Raw genomic sequence first — 17,878 nt, forward strand, 5'->3', positions numbered from 1 at the left:
ATTTTCTATCACACATCCAATTTATTTCTATGATGTGTCCGTGGGGTGGGCCTTGGCCCAATGGGCCTCATCATAGCCGCAGCCCAATGTTATAATCTGGCTATCAATTTCGCTCAATTACCGAAAATATTTTTCATGTCTACAATAATTATAAACTTAATAATATTTTAAATAAACAATAATTAAATATTTTAATAAAAACAACTTTTATTTTATTTTTTAAAAATTGATAATACTTGTCAGTTATTATAGATTAAAAATTGACACATAACCACGAGGACCCGAAAACATAAATGGGTGAAAGAGAGAGCTCGGTCCCAAATTTGAGGGGTTAGGTTTTTTGTGTGGCTAAGATCTGATCAATCTAAACCACTAATTGTTGGGGTGCGTTGATATTTTCATAACCTCGAACGAATATATTATTTGATGGTTATAGCTGAATAACGACGTGTAATTAAAACTATAGCTTAAAATGTCCAACAACAAGTGTATGATATCATTGTACGTGTCGTAATTATAATTGTTTTACGTTCAATATGTGTTTTATTTTTAATATCGTAGGTAAGATTTTATTTAATAAATTTTAAGAATAGTTTTTACATCAAATTTTAAAATATAACAAAGTTAAGTTAGAAACTAAAAATTATAATGAAAGTTAGAATAATTAATGGTTACTTTTATTGAGAAAATAAAACTGAATTTTATGCATAATTTCATTAATAAACGAAGATTCGCAGCGGCCTCTAGTTTGAAGCCACGTGTTCGCCCGACAACGGAGGGTTCTTCTGACTTTCCCATCGGACTTCTTTAGAGCATCTTTCGACACGTCACATTCAACTTGCTGGTCCCTCTTTATTTTATTTTTTAATTATTAAAAGATCTTTGAAAATCATCGAAATTGATTAATTCCACGTCACCCACTTGTGGATGAAACTTCGGTCAAAGAGATTTTTTTTTCTCTTGCTTTTGAAATAGTAAAAAAAATAACTTAAAACTAAATTAATAAAAACACTATTTATCTTTTATTTTTATCTTAAAAAAATACTCATAAATTTTTAAAAATTTTAATAATATTTTTGAAATTTTAAAAAAATCTAAAAAAGCCAATAGACCGGTAAAAAATAGTTAATATTGTTTAAAAAATTTAATTAAAATTTTAAAATGGTTTAAAAAAAATACTCTTAAAACTTTAAATTATTCTAAAAACTTCAAAAATATTTTTAAATTTAAAAAAAAAATTTCCTTCGACCATATATTAACAATTTACTTTTTTTTTTCCCTTTTTATTCTTTAATATTCTCTCTCCCTAAACAAACATTTTTTTTTCTTTTTTTTTTCTTTCTTGGGAATATAAGAATTCCAGGTCCACTCACTTTTTTATTTTGTTACTACTTTTGTTTTGTATTTTTTTAATTGCAAAATTCGAGTTTTGTTAAATTTATATATATATATATATATATTTTTTAAATTTCAGATTATTGAGATAATCGTTGAATAGAGGTAAAAAATTGATGCGGGTTACCGTCCTGACCAGTCCAACCACAGCACGTAGGGGCCCACCTTCCAAGAGAGATCACAAAACGACAACTAACACCTCCTGCACCAACGGCGTCATTCAATAAATAATCGAAGACAGCGACGTGAAAGCGAACCAACGTAACGGCGATATGACGGTTCCCGTTAAAATGGGGTACGTGTGAGTTGGACCCCCTGAAAGACGGAGTCGTCTTCCGCCACGTACTCCACTCTCATTTTTTTTAGTTAATTTTTTATTTGCTCAAACAAGGCGGCCAATCGCCTTCTGTTTTCACGCGTCATTTTGCGAGAGGTCGGTGAGATTAAGATTAGATCAACGCTCTCTTTTTCGTCTTCACCATCCTCGAAACGACGCCGTATTTCACTATCCTCATTTCTCTCTCTTTGCTTTTTTCCCCTTTATATCTCTCCCCCTCACGCCTTCTGAACTCCAAACAAAGCCTTGCAGAGCAGAAATACAAAAAAAAAAAAAAAAAAAGAGGAAAACAAATATGTGAAAAGACGATTATACCCTTCTTCTTCTTCTTGTTCCAGTCTCTCCCGTTCTGTTATTGGTCCCTGCGTGAAGAAGAGACGAGTGTTAGAGCTTCTAGTTTCAGACAAAGGGAACTCATCAGCCCCGTAGCGTTTGCTCTTTTGGTTTTTTTACTTTTTTTTTTTTTTTCGTTTGTTTTTTGGGAGATTTCTCAGGGATTTTGAGATCTTTCATCCATGGGGACTGAGATTCTACGACCTCAGGATTGTTTGAAAGGAAGGATCGGAGTTCCACTGGTGGCCTTTTGTCGTCGCCGGAGTTCTTATGGAAACTCTGATTCGAATGTTCATAACTATAATTCTAGATCCAACCGGAAATCTGCGGCTAGGTCGGAGCGGCCGGAGCAGCGGAAACGGTTTGTTTCGAATCAATCGGAGCCGTCGGTCTCGAAGAGATCGAGTTCCGAGGATTCGAAGACCAGGACGAATAGTTTGGTGATGGAAAATGTTACGATCTTGAGGCGAGGTGAATCGCTCGATTTGAAGACGAAGGGCGAAGCTCTGAAGAAGGAAGCTGATAATCTGGTCGTGTGTGGGACCGAGAGGTTGGGGCCGGCGCCGGAAATGGTACTGAAGCAGATCCGGATCGTCGACGTTAGGTGTCCGATTGTTGGAAAAGCTGATGTTTACGCCGGATCAGCGTTTTCGATGTCTCCATCTCCTAGTTCTCTTCCATTACCGTCGTTCTCGAAGAAGAAACAGGTATCCACCATCGTTGACGACTCGGCCACAAGAGATCTGAGGCGGTTGCTTCGTCTCGACGCATGAGATCTTCTCCAGATCGTGAATTTGGATCTGAAATTCGTAGTGAAAACCACCTCTCGTCCATTTCTCATCTCTCATCTTTCTTACGTCTCTTTCGATCTGTCCAGATCTGAACTGCCATGATTTTTTTAAACGGTGGTAGATCTGCAAATCGAGCCAACGAGACAGGTAAATCAGATTTAAAAAACAAAAAATCATAATATTATGTACCTATGATGATCCAGGTTTGTTAAACGGGGAAGAAATTCTGTGTATTGTAAGAATTTAGCTAAAACCTAGGCCGGAAGAAGTAGTTTGCGCTTTGAATGATCAATTTTCTGCTCTGTTGTGAATTCCTTCGAGTCAAAAGGCTTTGTTAGAGCTTTTTTCGTTCTTCTGTATGATATTATGAATCTTTAACATAATAATAAGAAACAATTCTGATGAAGATTTTGGAGAACTGGCCGCCATGGCCATTGTTCTTGCAATTCTTCACCATTTGATTTTAACTCCCCTTTCCTCTTCCTCTCAATTCTCTTCTCTATCCTCTCCCATGTCTAATTTCCGCCATAGAGAATCATTAACCCGCCATTAAAGATCACATCGAGCTCGTCGTATCATCTCAGAAAACAAAAATTCAAAGTTATTTCAGTCAAATTCAGACAGTACAGAAATGAAACAGATGGAATTCTGATGTGCATTCCTTGAAATCATGATCGCCGCCATTGGTTTTTGTTTTTTCTTTTTTCGAGACAGGGAAGCGGCGGCACATGGGAGACATGAAGGAGAAGAAAAGGGTTTTGAGTTCGGTAGGTGGAGGATGGAATCACAAGAAAGATACATCTTTTTTTCTTTTTCTAAAAAGAATAAAAAAGCTGGCAGGGCAGCATGTAATAATAATAAATATTAATTAGGTTACATAATCAATTTAGTATATTTTTAAAATAATTTCTTTTTTTGATATTATGCATATTTTATTAAATTTGAACACGCTCTAATATATTTTATTAAATTTGGATTCTTTTTACTTCACCGATTTTAATTATTTGAAATTCCTTAAATTTATATGAGTGTTCCAGATTAAGAAAACATAATCTTTACCTCTGTGTGTTTCGATTCTGCATAATTTGTGTCGCCGCCGCTGGAGAATTCACTCGGAGCGACGCGGACGAGAAAGTCGAGCAGCTAAACGAATGCTCATCCTTCACTTCAGGTTCATATCTGTATAGGAGCAGAGTGTTACGAGATTTTGACTTTACTAGATACATAATTTTGTTGTATTAACATGAGCAACATTGAAATGAGAGAATACATGGAATTGACCGGGCTCCCTACTAGATCCATCTTAAGCAAGAGAAAATGAGACATTTCTTATAAAGGTGTGGAAACCTCTCCCATACATTTAAAAATTGTGATGCTGACGATAGTACACTAACTCCAACAATATCTACTAGCGGCCTTGTGGCTGTTACAAATGGTAATAGAGCTAAGACACCAGGCGGAGGACACTGACCCCAACAGGGAGGGGGTGTGATTATGAGATTTTCCATCGGTTGGAGACGGAAATGAAACATTCCACCTTCCCACACTGACCCCAACAGGGAGGGGGTGTGATTATGAGATTTTCCATCAGTTGGAGACGAAAATGAAACATTCCACCTCTCCCTAGTAGACACAGTTTAGACCGTGAGGCTGACGATAGTACACTGACCCCAACAGGGAGGGGATGTGAATATGAGATTTTCCATTGGTTGGAGACGGGAATGAAACATTCCACCTCTAAAACACAATTTAAACCGTGAGGCTGACGACAATACGTAACATATCAAAGCAGACAATACTTGTTAGTTGTGGGCATGTTACAAACCCCCCACTCTCTATCAACTTATTTGGTGGAATGCTAAGCTGAAAGATGAGTATTTGTTTCACCTGTAGGCATAAACAAAGTGAGGTCAGAAACTAAGAGGCGATTGCTTCTAAGCAAAACTAAGATTAATCTGATTGTTAGTCAATACTTACCTTTCAGGATGCATTTCAAGTCTTAGTGGAGAAATGTTACAGCAACATTAGAGTCCTAAACAGGTTTTTCTCAATGAAAACGATTAAATTCAGCACTAAAAAGATATAGAACAGGAAAGACTACCATTACAAAACTCTCTCACTACTTCGGGTTGGAACTATGATCACCGGGTTCCATTGCAACGACATGTTGAGAGTTTAGTAGATCAGCAAAAGCCAGATTTCGACCCGGACGTTTTCAAGAAACCCGGGCAACCACTCCCCTATGCTTGAAGAATTCTCAGCGCCTGACTAAAGCAACCACTCAAACAAGGGAGGAGCAACAAGGTTCACAAGCTAATGAATATAAACAAAGCATTGAACCACTAATTTTCAAGTCAAAACATAGGCTTATATGAAAGGATAACAGATATAAGAAAAAAATTTGTCATCATTTTTTTTTTCAGTCCAACGTAATCCTGCATTCTGCGGTGGAAAATTATGCCATGATCATATACAAGAGCATGAAAAATGTATCCAAAATGATTATTGTGTACTTCATACATTAGACAAGCCTTTGATATGAATAATAATGATGGTTATATCATCGGTACGATTTTCATGTTCCATCCATAGTTTATACGACTCGGCAGCTATGGCGGTACATGCATCTTGAGGATCTGCATAACTTGATGCCTATATAGAGAACAAAAAAACATCAAAATTTGTTAAGTAGAAAGAAGATATGACCCCAAATTATCATAATTTGCAATGAAAAAGGGATGATAAGAGTAATATATATATAATGATCTAAGATCTCTGTAGTTATGACTAAAAAGTAGTACAAATTAGCCGGTAGGAATCTTGTTCATTGTGTTCAGCAGTTCAAAGGCAAGAGCAACAAGTAAACAAATAAAGCGTAATAGCCCAAACTCATTGCTAGCAATATTGTTCGCTTTGGCCGGTTACGTATCTCTGTTAGCCCCACAGTTCTAAAACGTCTCTACTAGGAAGAGGGCTCCACACCCTTATAAGGAAAGTTTCGTTATCCTCTCCAATTGATGTGGGATATCACAATCTACCCCCCCCCCCCCCCCCTTGAGGCCCAACGCCCTCCCTGGCACACCGCTAGCAAATACTGTCTGTTTTGACCCGTTACGTATCGCCGTTAGTCTCACGATTTTAAATTGCTTCTACTAGGGAGAGGTTTCCACACCCTTATAAAGAATGTTTCGTTCTCCTCTCCAACCGATGTGGGATCTCACAATCCACCCACCTTGGGGCCCAATGTCTGGCTCTAATACTATTTGTAACAGCTCAAACCCATTGCTAGAAATATTGTTCGCTTTGGCCCGTTACGTATCGCCATCAGCCTCACGGTTTCAAAACGAGTCTACTAATAAGAGGTTTCCACACCCTTACAAGGAATGTTTCGTTATCCTCTCCAACCAATGTGCGATCTCACATAAAGATAGGCTAATCAATATCTTAACATGTGCTTCATACATACAAAACATTGACAAGGCAATCGAGATATCATAAACAAGAAGAATTCATCAAAGAAAGATGTAAACGAAACGTGGTTTGCTAAATCTAGCTAGAAATTGATAGCATTACATACCATATCAACAACAGTTTGGCTTGAAAGGAACTCGAAAACTCCATCACTAGCAACCACAAAGAAAAGATGATTGGGGTTGAGCTGAAGAACTAAAACCTCAGGAACAGCATTTACACCGATCTGCTCGGCGGTACTATCACCTATGCTCCTGGTAAATGCAGTCCCAGGATACAGCCCATTTTGAACCCAAAGTCGAGGCGGATCGCCGCCCTGACTTTCTTCATCACCCCAGCATTGAATATCAGGATCCACAAGTCCTTCCACTTGATCAACACTAAGAACTCTAGCTCCACAAAGCTTAACCCTCTCATATTCATCCTTTCTAAATGGTGTTTGATCATTTGACAAATCTTTGGCAAGAACACAATTCCCTTCTTTAACAGCAATTACAGCTCTTGAATCACCCACATTGGCTACATAAAGAGTATCCCCAACAACAAGGACTGTAATTGCTGTTGTTCCACTCATAGAATCATCTATTTCACTTGAATGCAATTCATCATTAGTGGATAAAAACGCTGAATTATAAGCTTGAACAGGATCATCTAACAATGTGGGATCATTCCATAGCTTTTCTATTAACCTATCCTTCACAAAATTTGAACACTGCATTCCAAATTGACCATGCCCATCAAAAACACCAAAAAAATGAGCATTTGGGTTACCTTGAACATTTGTTCTAATACAGAAACTGTCTTGATTTTCTTTATCAGGAGATTCAGGGTAGTAACCACGCTGAGCCAATACCAAGTAATCCAAATGATAGTTGTGGGAAGCCACAGGAATAAGCTCCAATGCTCTTTCTATCACAGTGTTGTTATCTTGTAGACAGTAAGGAACCCCTTGGTGGAAGTCCTGGGATTCTCCAACCAATGATTTTGGGTACCGACAGCAACATTTTGTGTGGATACAACCCATTTTTCAAAAGCAGCAAGAGAAAAACCAGAAAAACTACCGAGTTCGAACTTGCCGACAAGGTGTTCGACGAAAGTCCTCAAAGAGGAAGTAACATAAATCGAAGCTAAACTATGAAATACTCAACTCTTGGTACAAATCCAGATGCTTCTGACATTATGAAACCAAATCTCATCAATTTTCCAGGGGGAAAAGCCCATATTCTCAGAAGAAAAGACGAGGAAACGCAAAAGAACAGAGCCTGAAACAGAATGAACAGCAAAAACCTATGAGAGAAATCTCTTTAAGCTTAGTTACTACCCTTTTCTTTTCCTTGGAGCAAAAGTTTCCCTGACGCAAAAGCAAGCACCAAATAGAAGATCGAAAATCAAGAAATCACTCTAAACAACCAAAAATAAACAGAGTACCGAAATAAAGACATATTTGAAGTGAGTGAGTGAGTGATTGATAAGAAACAGTGTGTTTAAATCATAAACAACAAAGCGGAAGGTGAAATGGAATTTGGAAAGTTTTTTATCGCTTTTGGAGAAAGATCACGGCTCGAGGCGCTAGAAAAAGCTAAAGTAATCAAGAAAAAAATCAACCCTAAGAACAAAATTTGGTAGAAACTGTAATGAAATCGTGGGGTTTTACGAAAATCACTCTAAGCTTTCAGTGATCGAGGAACAGAGAGAGAGAGAGAGAATGAACATAGGAAAGGCACGAGATTGGACATCGAAGTGACCCAAAGAACAGTAAGAAAAATGTGTTCATCTTGAAACACGCCAAGTTTTTCTCGCAATGGAAAAAACCAGCACTTCGGTACAGGTGAATTCTATAATAGCTTCCCGTGAACTGTGAACCCATATTTTCATTTTTTTTTTTTTTATAATTATTTTTTTTTTTAATTGAATTAATTTTTCTAGGCCCAATTTAATGAGTTAGATTATAATTTTTTTTTTGTTTATTTAAATTTTTGTTTTTAATAAAAGTAAAATATTTATTTATTTATTTTTAAATATTTAATTAAAATTTGTATTTAGCGAAATAATAAATAATAAAAAATAAACTTTATCAAAAGATTCTGATTTGAAATTTCATTTTTATGTGAATCTGAATCTTTTTCCCTTTTTGGATTAAAGAGCTCTTAAATCTGATTTTTGTACCCCCAATCATTTTAGTGCCTTGGTTGAATGATCCACTACAACCATTTCTATGGGACAAATGTGATCACAAATTTCTAACCGTTTGATGCGTAGAAATTTTGTGAGGTCAATTTAAAGCATATTTAAGGGTACAAAACACTCGCTTTCTTCTTCCACCAACCTCACATTTATTATCGAACTAAAAAATTATTAAAAAAAATTACTAATTCATTCAAATATTAATATTTTTATATCGCCAACAGGCCTTTTCGGCCCATTGGGAGATCCAATAGGCCCAAACAAGGCCCTATTGTGAGAGTAAAATAACCCAGCCTAATTTTATTTATTTATTTATTATTATTATTATTAATTCTTTTAATTTTAAAGATGATAATTCAAATCTTACCTACAAAATGCACGACGGTAATATATAACGAGTCAAAGTGGATAATATCTGTCAGTAGTGGGCTTGAGCGGTTAAAAATTGTATCAAAGTTAGATACTGGGCGGCGGTGTGCTAGCGAGAATGCTAACCCCCTTGTGAAATTTCACATTAATTGGAGATGGGAACGAAATGTTTCTTATAAATGTATGAAAATCTAATCTCTCGATAATATTCGTTTTTTAAAACTGTGAGACTGACGATTATAAGTATGAGGTATTTTGAAGGATTTGAAAAGATTTGAGTATGGAAGTGGATAAGGCTGCTGGTTCTGGGCACTGCATTTGGCGTTAGTTGCGCATAAAAAAGCCTGCCTACGCGCTCAATATATTAGAGAATAGAATCTGAGACTGTCCAACAACAAAACGACAAAAAATTGAATTTGTGTTCTCATCCATCTCCCTCCGCTAATTGCCCTTTGTTTCTCTGTTTTACTATGTTGGATTTTTACACTGCTTCGTACCATTCTTTAATTGACGTGAGATCTCACAATCCACTCGCCTTGGAGACCAAGCGTTCTCGCTAGTAACATCTCCCGGCGTCTACTTTCAATACTATTTGTAACAGCCAAAACCCACCTAGAGCAAATATTGTCCGTTTTGGCCTATTATGCATCGCCGTCAATCTTAGGGTTTAAAATGCATCTACTAGGGAGAGGTTTCCACACTTTTATAATGAATGATAGGTTCCTCTCTCCAACCGATGTGGGATCTCAAAATTCACCCACTTTGGAGACCAAGCGTCCTCGCTAGTAACACCTCCCGGCGTCTACTTTCAATACTATTTGTAACAGCCAAAACCCACCTAGAGCAAATATTGTCCGTTTTGGCCTATTATGCATCGCCGTCAATCTTAGGGTTTAAAATGCATCTACTAGGGAGAGGTTTCCACACTCTTATAATGAATGATAGGTTCCTCTCTCCAACCGATGTGGGATCTCAAAATTCACCCACTTTGGAGACCAAGCGTCCTCGCTAGTAACACCTCCCGGCGTCTACTTTCGATACTATTTGTAACAGCCAAAACCCACCTAGAGCAAATATTGTCCGTTTTGGCCTATTATGCATCGCCGTCAATCTTAGGGTTTAAAACGCATCTACTAGGGAGAGGTTTCCACACTCTTATAATGAATGATAGGTTCCTCTCTCCAACCGATATGGGATCTCACAATTCACCCACTTTGGAGACCAAGCGTCCTCGCTAGTAACACCTCCCGGCGTCTACTTTCGATACTATTTGTAATAGCCAAAACCCACCTAGAGCAAATATTGTCCGTTTTGGCCAATTATGCATCACCGTCAATCTTAGGGTTTAAAATGCATCTACTAGGGAGAGGTTTCCACACTCTTATAATGAATGATAGGTTCCCCTATCCAACCGATATGGGATCTCGCAATTCACCCACTTTGGAGACCAAGCGTCCTCGCTAGTAACACCTCCCGGCGTCTACTTTCGATACTATTTGTAACAGCCAAAACCCACCTAGAGCAAATATTGTCCGTTTTGGCCTATTATGCATCGCCGTCAATCTTAGGGTTTAAAATGCATCTACTAGGGAGAGGTTTCCACACTCTTATAATGAATGATAGGTTCCCCTATCAAACCGATGTGGGATCTCACAATTCACCCACTTTGGAGACCAAGCGTCCTCGCTAGTAACACCTCCCGACGTCTACTTTCGATACTATTTGTAACAGCCAAAACCCACCTAGAGCAAATATTGTCCGTTTTAGCCTATTATGCATCGCCGTCAATCTTAGGGTTTAAAACGCATCTACTAGGGAGAGGTTTCCACACTCTTATAATGAATGATAGGTTCCTCTCTCCAACCGATGTGGGATCTCACAATTCACACACTTTGGAGACCAAGCGTCCTCGCTAGTAACACCTCCCGGCGTCTACTTTCGATACTATTTGTAACAGCCAAAACCCACCTAGAGCAAATATTGTCCGTTTTGGCCTATTATGCATCGCCGTCAATCTTAGGGTTTAAAACGCATCTACTAGGGAGAGGTTTCCACACTCTTATAATGAATGATAGGTTCCTCTCTCCAACCGATGTGGGATCTCACAATTCACCCACTTTGGAGACCAAGCGTCCTCGCTAGTAACACCTCCCGGCGTCTACTTTCGATACTATTTGTAACAGCCAAAACCCACCTAGAGCAAATATTGTCCGTTTTGGCCTATTATGCATCGCCGTCAATCTTAGGGTTTAAAACGCATCTGCTAGGGAGAGGTTTCCACGCTCTTATAATGAATGATAGGTTCCTCTCTCCAACCGATATGGGATCTCACAATTCACCCACTTTGGAGACCAAGCGTCCTCGCTAGTAACACCTCCCGGCGTCTACTTTCGATACTATTTGTAACAGCCAAAACCCACCTAGAGCAAATATTGTCCGTTTTGGCCTATTATGCATCGCCGTCAATCTTAGGGTTTAAAACGCATCTACTAGGGAGAGGTTTCCACACTCTTATAATGAATGATAGGTTCCTCTCTCCAACCGATATGGGATCTCACAATTCACCCACTTTGGAGACCAAGCGTCCTCGCTAGTAACACCTCCCGGCGTCTACTTTCGATACTATTTGTAACAGCCAAAACCCACCTAGAGCAAATATTGTCCGTTTTGGCCTATTATGCATCGCCGTCAATCTTATGTTTAAAACGCATCTACTAGGGAGAGGTTTCCACACTCTTATAATGAATGATAGGTTCCTCTCTCCAACCGATATGGGATCTCACAATTCACCCACTTTGGAGACCAAGCGTCCTCGCTAGTAACACCTCCCGGCGTCTACTTTCGATACTATTTGTAACAGCCAAAACCCACCTAGAGCAAATATTGTCCGTTTTGGCCTATTATGCATCACCGTCAATCTTAGGGTTTAAAATGCATCTACTAGGGAGAGGTTTCCACACTCTTATAATGAATGATAGGTTCCCCTATCCAACCGATGTGGGATCTCACAATTCACCCACTTTGGAGACCAAGCGTCCTCGCTAGTAACACCTCCCGACGTCTACTTTCGATACTATTTGTAACAGCCAAAACACACCTAGAGCAAATATTGTCCGTTTTAGCCTATTATGCATCGCCGTCAATCTTAGGGTTTAAAACGCATCTACTAGGGAGAGGTTTCCACACTCTTATAATGAATGATAGGTTCCTCTCTCCAACCGATATGGGATCTCACAATTCACCCACTTTGGAGACCAAGCGTCCTCGCTAGTAACACCTCCCGGCGTCTACTTTCGATACTATTTGTAACAGCCAAAACCCACCTAGAGCAAATATTGTCCGTTTTGGCCTATTATGCATCGCCGTCAATCTTAGGGTTTAAAACGCATCTACTAGGGAGAGGTTTCCACACTCTTATAATGAATGATAGGTTCCTCTCTCCAACCGATATGGGATCTCACAATTCACCCACTTTGGAGACCAAGCGTCCTCGCTAGTAACACCTCCCGGCGTCTACTTTCGATTCTATTTGTAACAGCCAAAACCCACCTAGAGCAAATATTGTCCGTTTTAGCCTATTATGCATCGCCGTCAATCTTAGGGTTTAAAACGCATCTACTAGGGAGAGGTTTCCACACTCTTATAATGAATGATAGGTTCCTCTCTCCAACCGATGTGGGATCTCACAATTCACCCACTTTGGAGACCAAGCGTCCTCGCTAGTAACACCTCCCGGCGTCTACTTTCGATACTATTTGTAACAGCCAAAACCCACCTAGAGCAAATATTGTCCGTTTTGGCCTATTATGCATCGCCGTCAATCTTAGGGTTTAAAACGCATCTACTAGGGAGAGGTTTCCACGCTCTTATAATGAATGATAGGTTCCTCTCTCCAACCGATATGGGATCTCACAATTCACCCACTTTGGAGACCAAGCGTCCTCGCTAGTAACACCTCCCGGCGTCTACTTTCGATTCTATTTGTAACAGCCAAAACCCACCTAGAGCAAATATTGTCCGTTTTGGCCTATTATGCATCGCCGTCAATCTTATGTTTAAAACGCATCTACTAGGGAGAGGTTTCCACACTCTTATAATGAATGATAGGTTCCTCTCTCCAACCGATGTGGGATCTCACAATTCACCCACTTTGGAGACCAAGCGTCCTCGCTAGTAACACCTCCCGGCGTCTACTTTCGATACTATTTGTAACAGCCAAAACCCACCTAGAGCAAATATTGTCCGTTTTGGCGTATTATGCATCGCCGTCAATCTTAGGGTTTAAAACGCATCTACTAGGGAGAGGTTTCCACACTCTTATAATGAATGATAGGTTCCTCTCTCCAACCGATATGGGATCTCACAATTCACCCACTTTGGAGACCAAGCGTCCTCGCTAGTAACACCTCCCGGCGTCTACTTTCGATTCTATTTGTAACAGCCAAAACCCACCTAGAGCAAATATTGTCCGTTTTAGGCTATTATGCATCGCCGTCAATCTTAGGGTTTAAAACGCATCTACTAGGGAGAGGTTTCCACACTCTTATAATGAATGATAGGTTCCTCTCTCCAACCGATGTGGGATCTCACAATTCACCCACTTTGGAGACCAAGCGTCCTCGCTAGTAACACCTCCCGGCGTCTACTTTCGATACTATTTGTAACAGCCAAAACCCACCTAGAGCAAATATTGTCCGTTTTGGCCTATTATGCATCGCCGTCAATCTTAGGGTTTAAAACGCATCTACTAGGGAGAGGTTTCCACGCTCTTATAATGAATGATAGGTTCCTCTCTCCAACCGATATGGGATCTCACAATTCACCCACTTTGGAGACCAAGCGTCCTCGCTAGTAACACCTCCCGGCGTCTACTTTCGATACTATTTGTAACAGCCAAAACCCACCTAGAGCAAATATTGTCCGTTTTGGCCTATTATGCATCGCCGTCAATCTTAGGGTTTAAAACGCATCTACTAGGGAGAGGTTTCCACACTCTTATAATGAATGATAGGTTCCTCTCTCCAACCGATATGGGATCTCACAATTCACCCACTTTGGAGACCAAGCGTCCTCGCTAGTAACACCTCCCGGCGTCTACTTTCGATTCTATTTGTAACAGCCAAAACCCACCTAGAGCAAATATTGTCCGTTTTAGCCTATTATGCATCGCCGTCAATCTTAGGGTTTAAAACGCATCTACTAGGGAGAGGTTTCCACACTCTTATAATGAATGATAGGTTCCCCTATCAAACCGATGTGGGATCTCACAATTCACCCACTTTGGAGACCAAGCGTCCTCGCTAGTAACACCTCCCGACGTCTACTTTCGATACTATTTGTAACAGCCAAAACCCACCTAGAGCAAATATTGTCCGTTTTGGCCTATTATGCATCGCCGTCAATCTTATGTTTAAAACGCATCTACTAGGGAGAGGTTTCCACACTCTTATAATGAATGATAGGTTCCTCTCTCCAACCGATGTGAGATCTCGCAATTCACCCACTTTGGAGGCCGAGCGTCCTCGCTGGTACACTGCTCAGTGTCTGGCTTTGATATCATTTGTAATAGTCAAAGTCCACCTCAGCAAATATTGTCTGCTTTAGCCCGTTACGTACACGCGATTTTAAAACGCATCTACTAAGGAGAAGTTTCCATACTCTTATAAAGAAGGTTTCATTCAACTGTGTTGTTAAACGTCATAGATAGAACCAGTCCAATTAGATTAATACGTCGATAAAACGAACATAAGTAACCGGGCGGCCCGGGCGAAGGAGGAGGAAGAAGAAGAAAAAGGGAAAGTAAAAGAGTGAAAGTGGAGGAGGCATTAGAGGGGAATAATGGGCACGTGCAGAATCTGTTTGATAAAATGTCTGGCCAGGGAACCATTCACTATTACCCTCTCCCCATCATCATGTGCTGCCCTGGGTGGGTGCCTTCCACGCCACCCTTCATCATGCAAACATTTTCAAACCCATCATCCAAATTCCAAATTTCCCTCACAAATTCAAATTCTCCTACCCCATATTTTCATTTTTGAACTCGTAATATTTAAATCCGTGCATAAATAAGGTAGGAGATTTAAAATCATGAGACTGACGACAATACATAACGGGTCAAAACGAACAATATCTAGTAGTGGTGGTCTCGGACTGTTACATTAAATCTTTCGAACTTTAAAACCATGCATGCATAAGGTAGAAGATTCAAATTCTACCGTAAAACAACACGGCAACATAAAATCTCAGCTGTTAAATGTAAGATCCCACATCGGTTGGAGAAAGGAACAAAACATAAGGGTGTGGAAACATCTCTCTAGTAGAAGCGTATTAAAACCATGAGGCTGACGGTGATACGTAATGGATTAAAGCGGACAATATCTACTAGCGAGGACATCGGGCTGTTACATAAAATCATTCGAATTTCAAAACTGTGCATGCATAAGGTAGAAGATTCAAATTATACAGTAAAACAATACGACAAGACAAAATCTCGACTGTTACTCTTTTTCTTAAAGCAGAAAGTTCAAATTCTCGTATCTTACTAAAGAAGAATTTAAATTGCTCGATCTTGAAAACCGTGCATGCATAAACGATCCATTTTCAGGATAGAAGATTCAAATTCGACCGTAAAACAACAACGACAGGACAAAATCTCGACTATTACACTGAATCTCGAGCTTTGAATATGAAGCTTCTCAACTCTTTTTGTTCCACTACTACAAAATTCTTAGGCGTGACAAGCCTAAGTGGGGTGCATTATCATGATATTTATGATCTCTTTGGTTTGAATTTTTTTGTTTTTCTTTTTTAATTATTATTATTATTATTTCTTTTCAAGCCCCCCACAAGCTTCTTGGTACTGCCACGTCACCATCCCTATATCTCTATTTGGAACTTCCCTTTCCCCTTTTTTTTTTTTTTGGATTTTTTTTAAATATTTTTAAATTGAAAAGAGAAGAAAAGGAAAAAGAAAAGTCAACCCCACATTCATCACTCTCATTAACCAATTGAATTCCTCCACATCATCATCATCTTCACTCCTTGCAGCAACGTGGCCTATAACAATAATAATAATAATAATAATAATAATATTAATAATAATAATAATTCAATCTAACTCCTCACTAGGAAAAAAAACCCCGCCGTTTCGGAACATTTATCTACCACCGCCGCCGCATTCCCCTGTTTTTTTCCGGCGAGCGGTAAACGTCTGAAACACGACGCTCCCAGCGGCTGGAAACTCATCCGCCATACAACTCCGGCATTTCAACCCAAGCGGCTCCATTGCTCCGGCTATCCTCGCCCATAGTCGATGCGACGCGGTGGTCGCCGTCGTCACCGAAACCGAGACCTTCCCCGGTCGGAAAACCTGCACCGCTCTCCTTAACATCCGTATAAAATCGTCGCCGTCGCCGCCGTCCTCGTCATCCTCATCGTCATAAATGGAACCAACGCACTCAAAACTAGCGTAACTATACCCATCCTCCGGCGTAACATGAATCGTGGAATATCGATCGCCGTCGATTCCATTCATCGAGTAACCACAAGGATCGAACGCAAAATCACAGATGAGAGCATTGGGGTTAATTTTATGGATTCCGGCGATCTCCGTCATCTCTTTGCCAGCAGCGTCGCCGGTTTTTCCATCGCCAGGACGGCGGAAGAATTTCCTCGCCTGAGTCCGGTCAAGCTCCGTCATACATATTTCAACGGTGTATAAATCCGACGGCGGGAAATGAACCAGGGGAGTTTGATCGCAGGCGGAGAACACGTGCCAGACATGTGCGGTGACGTTAGAAGGCATAACGGAAGCTTTGCGGTAACAGAGGTGGTTAGGGAGGGAATCTTCTAAGTACACGACTTCTTCGTGGAAGCTTGTGTGGGGGAAAGGCTGTGACAGGGGAAAGATAAAGTTACCGCGGGTGTAACGGCAGGAGGAGATCGTAAGGCCGAGATTAAGCGCGTGGTGAAGCAATGGAGGGATGGATTTGAGTAGCTGTGTTGTGCCGCAGGTTTTGATGATGATTTTGGTTGGGTAAACGAACAGGCTGGATTCAGACAACACATAGGCGTCGAAGTAGTGGTTGCCGACGGCGGAGACGACGGAGCATTGGACTTCGTGGAGGATTTGTTCTAGAGAATCGAAGGGGAGTTGACGGAGGCCCATGTTGAAGACGGGATCGTCGCCGGAGAAATGAAGCTCCAGGCGCTTTTCGAAGCCTTCGAAACCGGAAACGGCCATTGGGAGAGAGAGAGAGAGAGAGAGAGAGAGAGAGAGGAATTACAGTAGAGGGTGAGAGAGAGAATGGGAGAGGGTGAAATTTATAGGGTGGCGGAGAGGGTGGGGGAGAGAGAGGAGGAGAGAGAGAGAGAGAGAGAGGTTAAGAGAGCATGCGGATGAGGCAACCAAGAATCATGATTGTGAGCATTATAATGAAGTGAATAAGAGATGATAATGCTACAACATAACAATAAAGTGAAACCAAATCTCTCTCCCTCTCTCTCTCCCTCTCTCTCTCTCCCTCTCTCTCCCTCTCTCTCTCCCTCTCTCTCTCTCTGCTTAGAGAGGGAAAGACGATGAACAATCAAAACAGTGGAGAGTTTGAATTTACTCTAATATTGTGTTAAAAAAATAATAAAAAAATAAAAATAAAAATGTGTTCATTACAAAACTAAATTCTAAATGAAATTATAAATTTGTTTATTATAATTTTTTTAAAGAAAGTTCTAGAATTTGTCTTTATAGTTGGGCGTGCGACACATCTCGGGGAGAAGATTCAAGGCGTCAACAGAACACTATTGTCTATTTTACGAACAAAACCCCCTTAACGCCCTAAGACAGGAGTGGGGGACGACCCTACAGGTAACTGCAGCACCACCTCAACAAAGTCATAATCAAATCTTTCTGTTGGCTTCCTCGATTCTTCTGTACGAAAGGGCTAGAAACTCTAGCTTCTAACTACTTTAATTGCTTATTATAACGACGAAATTGAACGTA

At 40.1% G+C, this 17,878-nt stretch overlaps 2 protein-coding genes and 1 pseudogene across 2 annotated transcripts; 1 reads left to right on the forward strand and 2 right to left on the reverse strand.

Moving 5' to 3' along the window:
- Positions 1-1,954: 1,954 nt before the first annotated feature.
- Positions 1,955-3,323, forward strand: LOC111778959 (uncharacterized). The gene has a single exon (XM_023658973.2). The coding sequence runs from the start codon at positions 2,248-2,250 to the stop codon at positions 2,836-2,838; it is 591 nt and encodes a 196-aa protein (XP_023514741.1). The 5' UTR covers positions 1,955-2,247; the 3' UTR covers positions 2,839-3,323.
- A 1,922-nt stretch (positions 3,324-5,245) lies between these two features.
- On the reverse strand, positions 5,246-8,154 carry LOC111778075 (putative protein phosphatase 2C 35). Its single transcript, XM_023657716.2, has 2 exons — positions 6,434-8,154; positions 5,246-5,508 (listed from the first exon to the last, which is right to left on the reverse strand). Exons 1-2 carry the CDS (start codon positions 7,349-7,351, stop codon positions 5,371-5,373), a joined length of 1,056 nt encoding a protein of 351 aa, XP_023513484.1. The 5' UTR covers positions 7,352-8,154; the 3' UTR covers positions 5,246-5,370.
- Positions 8,155-15,951: 7,797 nt separating this feature from the next.
- LOC111779107 (S-adenosylmethionine decarboxylase proenzyme 4 pseudogene) lies at positions 15,952-17,311 on the reverse strand (annotated as a pseudogene).
- Positions 17,312-17,878: the final 567 nt, after the last annotated feature.

The sequence above is a fragment of the Cucurbita pepo genome, chromosome 17, assembly GCF_057944985.1.
Source record: "Cucurbita pepo subsp. pepo isolate OVF chromosome 17, ASM5794498v1, whole genome shotgun sequence".
Classification (NCBI taxonomy): Eukaryota; Viridiplantae; Streptophyta; class Magnoliopsida; order Cucurbitales; family Cucurbitaceae; genus Cucurbita; species Cucurbita pepo.